General features: G+C 40.2%; 1 protein-coding gene across 1 annotated transcript in view; it reads left to right on the top strand.

The window, feature by feature from the left end:
* ACBD3 (acyl-CoA binding domain containing 3) overlaps positions 1-11,872 on the top strand; it is a 56,021-nt gene that overhangs the window by 31,786 nt on the left and 12,363 nt on the right. Inside the window, exons 5-7 of the mRNA XM_011948956.1 lie at positions 1,463-1,637; positions 5,986-6,172; positions 8,211-8,495. Coding sequence (XP_011804346.1) covers positions 1,463-1,637; positions 5,986-6,172; positions 8,211-8,495 — 647 coding nt within the window. The remainder of the gene's footprint in view (positions 1-1,462; positions 1,638-5,985; positions 6,173-8,210; positions 8,496-11,872) is intronic.

Genomic DNA, 11,872 nt, shown 5'->3' with positions numbered 1-11,872 from the left:
GGAGGCGGAGCTTGCAGTGAGTTGAGATCCGGCCACGGCGCTTCAGCCCGGGCGATAGAGCGAGACTCCGTCTCAAAAAAAAAAAAAAAAGAAAAGAAAATTCTCCTTATAACTATAGAAGTGAATTGTGGATATAAAATGGTTATGCCATTTGGATAATGGCACTAAGCAGCATTTGTATAGTAACTAATGGCAAAAATTCATGGCTAGTGATGTATAAAATAAAATATTCTTTGCAGTAAAATATTTCCTTTGTTAATGTTATAGAAGGGAGGGATACAAAAAGGAACTAACAATTTGTATGGCAGTGTCAGATATTATTTTAATTTTATTATTTCCTGTTTTGGTTTATTTGCATCTTAGAAGAGCATAATGACATTGTTTGATGAAGCCTGAATTATGCTGGACTGTTTTGACCCTTTTGATAGGTAGTTATGGATGTTGGGGATGAGAACTGAATAATCTTTGCCTGGAGTGACACTACACTCTAGAATTTCCACTTTGGAGAATATTCAGTTCTAACTTGTGATTCCTGGTAGAACAAACTTTATTTTTCTAGCCCAGCAATGATCTAGAAGCAGAGGAATCCCAGCACCTTTGAAAAGTTATTATGTGGTTTTCTTTTAAAAAGCTCCTGTTTTTGGAAAGTAGAATTTGTGGGTACAACATATGTTCATTATTTGTACATAAAATAAAACCATTTAAAAAGTAAAAAAAAGAAAAAAAAAAGCAGCAGCAGCATGTGGTTTATCTGTAAAAGAATATGAGTGTCTCTAAACTAAGCATGCCAAGATATTTTCAGTATTTCCTCTATTAAGACAGGCTTTAAATTAAATGCTGTGGACCCTCAATTTTTCACTGGCTTTATTTATACTTACCAGGGCCACCTGTAACATCTTCCAGCTATTCTTCAGCCTCTTAACTGTTTTTTATGTATTTAGGTAGAGAAGCCATAACCAACAGTTAAATACCTCATCTGTGTCAGAGATGACAATCCATCATCTTACAGCATCATGGTTAATTAGTGTAACTCTAGAGCCAAACGGCCTGGATTTGCATCAACTAGCAGTATAGTCCTGGGCAAGTAACTGAACCCTCTGTCATAGGGTTGTTGTGAGGACTAAATGGGTTAGTATGTGTGAGTACTTTCAACCCTGCATGGCACATAGTAAGGGCACAGTAAGTGTTAGTAATTATGATGGTGGTAATGATGATGATCGTATGCTCTTCTTCCATCCCGAATTTTCCTGGAAAATCCTAAGTACAAAATTAGAGGCCAGGCTTATTTTCTTAAATCTTTCTTCTGGACCCAGAACACATACTAATTGGTATACATTACTAGCTTAGTTGTTTTTAAGAGTTACAAACTATAAAAGTATAAAAGTAAGTAATAAGGACATTTTATTTTGTCATGAACAATCTCCTATAGCCAGACTAGTATATATATTTTTAATGTTTTTAGGCAGCAGATAATGGCAGCTTTAAACTCCCAGACTGCCGTGCAGTTCCAGCAGTATGCAGCCCAACAGTATCCAGGGAACTACGAACAGCAGCAAATTCTCATCCGCCAGTTGCAGGAGCAACACTATCAGCAGTATATGCAGCAGTTGTATCAAGTCCAACTTGCACAGCAACAGGTATGATAGACAACCCTAGAATTCAGCCTTAGAGAGAGTTTTTAGTTTCATTGGAACCCAAGTTCTTTTTTAAAAGTCGCAAATGAATTTTGCATTAGTTAGCCTCTAAGGTGTAAAGTAACTTTTGGGCAGACTTGAGAATTGCACAGGCAATTGTGAGAGAAAATACGTGTTTTCAGAGCAACCGATGATGTTATATTGTTATAAGGATATTTGGGAATTGTATGGGTTGAGTGTCTTTACTGTGAGTCTGACATAGACCCTAATGGTGGTTCTAGAACATGAGGACCTGAGTAACTAGCCTTAGTTCAGAGATGTCCTTCAGGCAGTGCACTGTCAGAGGCTCGGACAGCCTCCAGTGGGAGGACTCCCCTGCCCTAAGACCATGGAATGGTTTTGCAGAGCTAGCTTGGGTCCATTTGACTTTGTGTTAGGCACCATAGTTAGGCAGTGCTCATGACAGCACATTACTATTCCTCCTCCAACTGCCTGCCCCCAAATATTTTGCTTCCACCTAGGAGAGGTTGCTTTAGGTGAAAGAACATGGGACTGGGAGTCTGATAACACTTGGATTCTCTTCGGGCTTTGACATTACCTTGTTTGATCTCAGACAAGTTATTACTGCTCGGATTGTTCTGCGCTTTCTTTCAGTCCGTAACAATAGGATATAAAATCAAAGCACCTGTCCTGTTAACCTCACAGGACTATCAGAGGAGTCAAATGAGAAGAGTTACCCTGTGAACCATTTTTGTACTTGTGGAAGACACTAATTTTACATTCATTTTTTGCATCTTGTGCAGGCATAAAATACCTCCTTAGACTTAACCCAGCTTAGTTTAACTTACTTAATTTTCACTTACAAAGCAGTTACCACCTGTCAGAAAATCTGAGGGAAGAAAAGTGTTACATTATAGTTGCTCAGCATTTCTTATTCCATGAAATAATCTTTGTTGTTTTTGCCAAACTCTTTAAATTCCTTGAAAATGTGTATTCTTACCTAAACAACGTTTTCTCCTGAGTCTTTAGCATCAGTTAGAAGTTAAAAAGCACTGCAGGTTTTTTGTAATCCTGAAGAGGAGGAAAAGATGCCAAACCAGAGTTTATTCAAGATAATAAGTGGTATTTTTGAGAGATTTATTCTCTCTCCTCTGAAGCCTGTTTCTACTTTAGTTTCACTTTTCCTCCTGCTTTGATAGGCAGTGAGATCATTTTTAATAGCACATACACTCTGCTCTGTCCTGTTTATAGATTGCTATCACTTAATGAGAAGTAAGTCAAGTAGGACAAAACCACAAATCTTTGAAATGAAACTAGAAAGCCATAATAGAGGCTGGGCATAGTGGCTCATTCCTTTAATCCCAGCACTTGGGGAGGCCAAGGCCAGAATGGTTGCTTGAGGCCGGGAGTTTCAGACCAGCCTGGGCAACATAGGGAGACCCCATCTCTTAAAAAAAGAAAAAAAAAATCAGCTGGGCATGGCGGTGCATGCCTCTAGTCCCAGTTACTTGGGTGGCTGAGGCGGGAGGATCACTTGAGCTCAGGAGTTTGAGGCTGTATTGAACTATGATGGCACCACTACATTCCAGCCTGGGTGACAAAGCGAGACCCTGTCTTGAAAAAAAAAAAAAAGCCATAGGCCAGGTGTGGTGGCTCACGCCTGTAATCCCAGCACTTTGGGAGACTGAGGCGGGTGGATCACCTGAGGTTGGGAGTTCGAGACCAGCCTGACCAATATGGAGAAACCCCGTCTCTATTAAAAATACAAAATTAGCCGGGCATGGTGGTACATGTCTGTAATCCCAGCTACTCGGGAGGCTGAGGCAGGAGAATCACTTGAACCTAGGAGGCGGAGGTTTCAGTGAGCCAAGATTGTACCATTGCACTCCAGCCTGGGCAACAAGAGCGAAACTCCATCTCAAAAAAAAAAAAAAAAAAAAAAGCCATATTTGAGATTAGAGTGATCAAACTCAGTTTATCAAATTGGTTGCTTCCGAGAAGAGAAAAGGAAAGGGACTGGGGAAGGAACAAAGGGAACTTTACTCCTATAAAATATTAATTTTTATATAAATAGCAAAATGAATACATTTGTTAATTTTGGGGTGTAGATACATTTGTGGGTGTTTGTTACATTGCTTTTATACCTTTCTGTGCTTTTTTAAACTTCCTAAAAACAGGAAAGAGTATGTAAATAAATCAGTACAATCTATTACATGTAGTACAATAGACTCATGGTCAGGGGATCCCAGAGAAAATTGTTTTTCTGCTAGAGCCTTTCAAGAAAGGACTAGTGGAGATGAGGGACCATTTGAGCTGGGCCTATTGATCATCAAAAATGTTCTTTTGCTTTCCTGTCATGCAGTGAATGCTCTGAGTGTGCTGACTTGTTTTGATTTTAGGTACTTTTTCTGGAAGCCAATATTCCCTCTAGAAAACTGATGTGGAAATTACTGAAAATCCAGACCTTGGAAGAAGATATCTTAAAATCTTAAGCGTGTTATTAACCTATATTAAAAGCAAAGAGAGGCATTGCTTTTCATTTAAGTAACTGACATGCAAATGATACATTCAATGAAATGTGTTTAGAGATGTGCCAAAATTTATCATTATCCCTACCCCATGGGATCATAAAGACTTCTTCCGTGTGTGTGTGTGTGTGTGTAATTTTTTTTCCTGCAGTGAACATATGCTTACTTGCTTGCTTGTGACAGTGTTTTAGTTTAAAACATTGCTTACATGCCCAAATGCTCATCAACAGTAGAATGGATAGATTTTATCTTTTCATGATGGAATAACTTAATAGTAATGCAAACAACAAAATACAATTACTTGTGACCCTATAGATGTAGCTTATAAAAGTAATGTTGAGGGAAGCCAGACATAAAAAAGAACATATACTATACAACCCATTTCTATAAAGTTTTAAAATAGGCAAAGCAAATCTATAGTGTTATAAGTCAGAATAGTTGTTACCCTTCAGGGCAGGTGCCCAGAAAGGGGTACCAGGGAATATTCTGGATGCAGATACTGTCTTGATCTGAGTATTAGTTACATGGATGTGTTTGATTTATGAAAATTGATCAAGTTGTGTAATTTATCATTTGTACACTTTTCTACATGTATGTTGTAATTCAATTTATAGTTCCCCACCAAAGTTACCTAAGTAATACTAAGGTATTTGAAGTAGTGTCTGTCCATATTGATTTAGAAGAGGAATGTCCCAAAATAGTCCTTTGGATTTAAGATGTTTTTACTGCCATTTTGACTCAGAGGACATTTTGATTTTGTATTTATGAATACACGTTTCAATCATAACTATGTAAGCAGTGACAAATTTTCATTGAGAAAATATTTTTACCTCAAATTGCATCCTGTAAGCCTGTTTAATTCTTAGGTCAGCATTTCACAGCACGATTAACAATTTTCAGTTTCATTGTGATCATAATTTTTCCCTGAAGTTTTAATTTATTGATTTTTTGGGGTCAATTATGTTAGAATAATTGTCCATATTTGATTTTTTTAATCACTTTGGAGGCCCATACCAGATTTTACCAATTATAGCTTCTGCCTTTGTGAATTTTCTTCTGTGACTATTTCTACCAAGTTTAATTTTTCTAATTCGAATTTTGTGTAAAGTTTATCAAGATTTTTTTCTTCCATCAATTTTAAGAGCACATGTTACTGTGTTCACTTTTTGCCTTTAATAGTTTTATTTTGGGTTATTTCTTTCTTTCTTTCTTTTTTCTTTTTTTTTCTTTTGAGATGGAGTTTCGCTCTTGTTGCCCAGGCTGGAATGTAATGGCACAGTCTCAGTTCACTGCAATCTCCGCCTCCCCGGTTCAAGCGATTCTCCTGCCTCAGCCTCCCAAGTAGCTGGGATTAGAGGCATGCACCGCCATGCCCAGCTAATTTTGTATTTTTAGTAGAGACAGGGTTTCACCATGTTGGTCAGGCTGGTCTTGAGCTCCTGACCTCAAGTGATCCACCCACCTCGGCCTCCCAAAGTGCTGGGATTACAGTTATGAGACACTTCGACTGGCCTTACTTACTTCAATTTTTCCTGGTTAGTTTTTATAGTGATTCTCAGATCACAGAAATTTGAGCCTTAGTTTTAGGTTTTTGTCCACATTAATTTTTTATTATTGATTTTTTATTATTTTTAGCTGTCAATTTGATATTGTACTACTAATATTCATTATAGACAGGATAAAAACTGATAAAAAATTGTTAGTAATTTCTTGAGCATAGCACTTTGATAGGTCAACAGCATGGTATCAGATGTACTCCAGGGCAGATGTCCTATTTGCTAGCCTTCCTGGTCAGTGTGTCTTCACTTTCTCTTGATTTATAGGCAGCATTACAGAAACAACAGGAAGTAGTAGTGGCTGGGTCTTCCTTGCCTACATCATCAAAAGTAAATGCAACTGTACCAAGTGATGTGATGTCAGTTAATGGACAGGCCAAAACACACGCTGACAACTCCGAAAAAGAACTGGAACCAGAAGCTGCAGAAGAAGCCCTGGAGAATGGACCAAAAGGTAGGTTTTGCATATATGTTTGTCCGGATGTCGTAATTCCAAATCTGTGAAAGGCAAAAGTCAAGAAGTCAGGTTATACTTAGCTTTTGAGAACAATTACATCTTTGTGAGAGTTGAACTTTTTTTTACTCTTTTTAGTCTGAATCTGATGCTCGGGTGACTCATAGACCAGTGTAGAAGAGCAAATCAGATGTCTTTGGACACTTTTAAGACAAAAGTTATGTTTTGTCTTATTTTATATATATAAAAATTATCTATTGCTGCATAACAAATTACAGGCTGGGCGCAGTGGTTCATACCTGTAATCCCAGCACTCTGGGAGGCTGAGACAGGAAGATACTTGAGCCCAAGAGTTTGAGGCTGCAGTGAAGTATGATTGCACCTGCCTGGGTGACAAAGCAAGACTCTTAAAAAAAAACGAAAACAAATTACACCTAAATTTAGTAGCTTGAAATAACAATAAACATTTATTACTTTCTTGCACAGCTTCAGTGGGTCAGGATTTCAGGAGCAGTTTAGGTGAATGGCTCTGACTTAGGCTCCCTCATGAGATTGCAGTCAAGGTGTTGGTGCCGAGACTAGAAGATCTCCTTCCAAAATGGTTCCCTCACATGACTGGCTTTTGGCCAGAAGCTCAGTTCCTGGCCCCATGAAGCCTCTCCATAGGGCTTCTTGAGGGTCCTCAAAACAGTTACTAGCTTCCACTAGAGCACATGATCTAAAAGAGAATGGGGCAGAAGTGGCAGTGTCTTTTATGCCTTGACTTTGGAACTTCCCACCATCATCTGTTGGTCACACATACCAATCCTAATATATTGTGGCTGGTGACCTCACAAGTGCATGAAGACCCAGAGGCGAGGATCCCTGGGGACCATCTTGGAGGCTGGCTACCATATAAATATATATATTTTTGAGACTAACTTACCATGTTGCCTAGAAAATAACTGCATTTTCAAAGCTCTACTAACTTTCCATGGGCAGCTCATTTGTTCATTCAGCAATTAGTTGAAGGTTTCCTGAGTGCTGGGAGTACAGTGGTGAGGCAAAATAACACACAGAAGATGTAGATGGTAAGTACAGTGATGGAGAGAGGGGTACATTATCTTTGAGAGAATGTAAAACAGGGAAGTGTGACCTAGTCAGAGAGGCCATCAGAGGCTTCCCAGAGGAAGGGACGTTGACCTAAGATATCTGAAGCAAGAAGAATTAACTAAGTAAGGAGGAAGAGGAGAGCATTTCAGTGACAATGGTCATGGATGGTGGTGTGGTTCATAAGAAATTTGGTTTCAGAGATCTTCTTGTCTGTTTAGAAAAAGTAATAATTGCTTCAGAAAAGGCTTTGAAATCCCTTGGTTTACTGCCCCCCTGCCTTTTTTTTTCTTATCAAGGGATTATACTAGCATTTTCAAATGAGAGAAAATATTTCAAAGGCTCTGTGACTTTGAAAAACTTACTGCATAGTCAAGTGCATATAGATACTGCTCAGTAACAAGACTTCACCCCTTTTTCTCAATCCCTAGTGGTTCTAATCCTGTCTGAGTTTTCGTTTCTTTGAGCTCCTTTAGAATAGCCCCTAGAACTTTGGGATAGTTGGAGGTGAAGAATTTTTCAACAGACAGGCTGAAGTCAAAGTCCAGCTTTCTTTGTTCACATCTACAAGATCTACAAGAGTAATTTATTCCTAAAGCCAGAATCTCTCTTCCTTGCTAGAATATTTCCCTCACTCCAGCTGGGGCCTTCCCAGGGTCATTCTTGAATCTCCATAGAGGGAGTGTTGAAAAAAATTCGTTTCTAAGACTGTGGGATGCCATTGTTACTTGAAGAAGTGTGATGACCTCTGAGTGCCTGCAACATTGTTAAACATAGTAATCTGGAGAGACTCCCATAGGGAGGCTTTTTTATTCCTCCTCCTTGATCTAAGCTAGACCATATTGTACTTGGTGCCTGAGTACAACTGATCAGGTAGTCCTGTGAAAATGTGGCTGCCTGCAGGGTGAAGGCTCTTTTTCTTTAGCGTTTTAATTCCTGTTGCCTTTAGAATCTCTTCCAGTAATAGCAGCTCCATCCATGTGGACACGACCTCAGATCAAAGACTTCAAAGAGAAGATTCAGCAGGATGCAGATTCCGTGATTACGGTGGGCCGAGGAGAAGTGGTCACTGTTCGAGTACCCACCCATGAAGAAGGATCATATCTCTTTTGGGAATTTGCTACAGACAATTATGACATTGGGTTTGGGGTGTATTTTGAATGGACAGACTCTCCAAACACTGCTGTCAGCGTGCATGTCAGTGAGTCCAGCGATGACGACGAGGAGGAAGAAGGTAGAACCTTGGTCCATATTCAGTAGCTGCTGGGTTGTATGTTGGCAGAAATGGTACATGGTTCAGGTGTCACCCAGCCTTATGCTTCCTGATTAACACTTCATGGTTAGGGAACACTTTCTTCATTAGTGGGACCTTGGGCTGAAAAGGTTGTGAGGCCAGGCTCCTGTAGGGGATTGGAGCCTGAACCTGAATTTTTCAGAATGCCAGGAAAATCTATTTGGCAATTTGCTATTTTACTCCTTTCTGAATACTATTTTACTTCTAACCTTGTGTGTTGAAAAACCAAATATGTAAGATCACTTTTTAAAAATTTAAAAAATTTTTTCTTTTTGTTTTTGAGATGGAGTCTCACTCTGTCACCCAGGCTGGAGTACGGTGGCGTGATCTCTGCTCACTGCAATCTCTGCCTCTTAGGTTCAAGCGATTCTCCTGCCTCGGCCTCCTGAGTAGCTGAGATTACAGGCACACACCACTATGCCCGGCTAATTTTTTGTATTTTTAGTAGAGACGAGATTTCACCATGTTGGTCAGGCTGGTCTCGAACTCCTGACCTTGTGCTCCACCCACCTTGGCCTCCCAAAGTTCTGGGATTACAGGCGTGAGCCACTGCGCCTGGCCCACTTTGAAAAATTTTAAAGGAGCAAGTAAGAATTCCTGTCAACCCTGGCATTTACCTAAATGTATATCGTTGATATTAGCTTTTAAGGTCATTATTCTAAGATTTTTTTTTTTTTTTTTTTTTTTTGAGACAGAGTCTTGCTCTGTCGCCCGGGCTAGAGTGCAGTGGCCAGATCTCAGCTCACTGCAATCTCTGCCTCCCGGGTTTACGCCATTCTCCTGCCTCAGCCTCCCGAGTACCTGGGACTACAGGCGCCCGCCACCTCGCCCGGCTAGTTTTTTGTATTTTTTAGTAGAGACGGGGTTTCACAGTGTTAGCCAGGATGGTCTCGATCTCCTGACCTCGTGATCCGCCCGTCTCGGCCTCCCAAAGTGCTGGGATTACAGGTTTGAGCCACCGCGCCCGGCCTATTCTAAGATTCTTTATGTAAATACAGAAACTCACCAGAACATTCCACTTAAAAAAAATTTCAAATATTTTTCCATTTGGAAATCCCTATTTTGCTAGAGTGGAATTTTTTACTTCCTCTGAAAATGGAAGTAATAAGTAGACAATAAGTTTCTGTCTAATAAGTAGACAGAAACATATACAGCAGGTGTGCTATAACATTTCTTGAAATTAAGTTTAATATTCAATTTAACAGTTAATATTTAATGCTAATCAAAAGATAATCCAAATATAATTCTGTACCATTACCTACATGAACCATCAGAGTATCCCAGAAGTTTCAGTACATCTTGCAGATTGACTTATTGTCTGAATAAGTAGACAAAATTGGGTGTTTCAGAGGACAGTCTAAAGGACAGTCTCAAATATCTTGGTCTAAGAAATAGGTTTTTGAGATGATGGTTTCTGTATTTTTGTTACCCAGGGAAAGTTAGAATGTAGGGTTTGTTTATATACACTTAATAAGCACTTATTTGTTGACTTGATTCAAAGTGATGTGGAATGTGTGCTCTGTGAGAATGGAAAAGCACCACGTCTCAGTTCTTCTGGAATAACTGACCGTTTACAAGGTGGCTTGTAAACAGACTGCTTGTTCTTGAAGAGGGTTGGCATTGTTGCTTTACAGATTATAGTGGGATAAAGTTAAAAAGATATTGTTGGAAGTACATGGAATAAGCCTGAAAGTTCTATCAACTTGTGAAATACAGAGTTGTCCAATCATGTTACCATACCATGCAACACCCTGGGGCCTCTGGGGCTATCTACAGAAACATACACAGCAGGTGTGCCGTAACATTTCTTGAAATTAAGTTTAATATTCAATTTAATAGTTAATATTTAATTTAATGCTAATCAAAAGATAATCCAAAGATAATTCTGTACCATTATCTACATGAATCATCAGAGTTTCCCAGAAGTTTCAGTACATCTTGCAGATTGACTCTTACCCCAGAAGCAGATTTAAAATCCTTCATTATACCACAGGTCCAGATTCTAGCTGGTAAATATGGAAGCATGAGCTGCTTTGTCTTACATGGCATTTTGTTTTCATCAGTCTTTATTCCTGAGTACCACAAGCAAGGTAAAGCATTGCCCATAAATAATACTGACTGAGACAGAAAGAAAAAATATAAGATTGAAAAAGCCTGGGCCGGGTACAGTGGCTCATGCCTGTAATCCCAACACTTTGGGAGGCCAAGGTAGGCAGATCACAAGGTCAGGAGTTTGAGACCAGTCTGGCCAACATGGTGAAGCCCCGTCGCTACTAAAAATATAAAAATTAGCTGAACGTGATGGCGGGTGCCTGTAAACCCAGCTACTTGGGATGCTGAGGCAGGAAAATCACTTGAACCTGGGAGGTGGAGGTTGCAGTGAGCCAAGATCACACCACTGCACTCCAGCCTGGATGACAGAATGAGACTCCGTCTCAAAAAAAAAAAGAAAAAGCCTGTCTGGGCATACAACTGTAATCTCAGCTTTTGGGGAGGCCAAGTAAGGAAGATCTCTTGAGGCCAGAGGTTTAAGACCAGCCTAGGCAAACCGTTTTGTAGAGTGACACCCCATCTATCCAAAAAAAAATTTTTTTTTAGTTAGCTGGGTGTGATGGCATGTACCTGTAGTCCCAGGTACATGGGAGGCTGAGGCAAGAGGATCGCTTGAGCCCAGGAGTTCGAGGCTGTAGTGAGCCATATGATCACGTCACTGCATTCCAGCCCGAGCGATAGAACTAGGCCCTCCCTCTAAACAACAAAAACAAAAAAAACAGATTAAAAAAAACAAGAAGCGGTTAGAGAGCGGGACTGTAGCAGATTGGCCAGGGGCCACTACTGTTTTCTCATGTGACCTTCAACAATGTCAGAACCTGTTCTGTCCTTTCTGTTGCATCACAGGGACTCATTAAAGTCAGACTCTCTGCAGATGTCTGGGAAGGAAAGCTTTTGTATGTGTACAAATTACTGTACTTACAAAGAACTGTGTGAGGCCAGGCACGGTGGCCCCTGCCTGTAATCTCAGCACTTTAGGAGGCCAAAGCAGGTGGATTGCTTGAGCTCAGGAGTTCAAGACCAGCCTGGGCAACATGGTGAAACCCTGTCTCTAGCAAAAATACAGAAAACTAGCTGGGCATGGTGGTGTGCACCCAGCTACTTGGGTGGCTGAGGTGGGAGGATTGCTTGAGCCCAGGAGGTAGAGGTTGCAGTGAGCTGAGATCAAGTCAGTTCACTCCAGCCTGGGCCACAGAGCCCGACCCCATCTCAAAAAAAAAAAAGATGGCCGGGCATGGTGGCTCACACCTGTAATTCCAGCACTT

Source organism: Colobus angolensis, unplaced genomic scaffold (assembly GCF_000951035.1).
Source record: "Colobus angolensis palliatus isolate OR3802 unplaced genomic scaffold, Cang.pa_1.0 Scaffold288, whole genome shotgun sequence".
NCBI lineage: Eukaryota > Metazoa > Chordata > Mammalia > Primates > Cercopithecidae > Colobus > Colobus angolensis.
The sequence above is the reverse complement of the archived record's forward strand: the minus strand, read 5'-3'. Positions and strand labels throughout refer to the sequence as shown.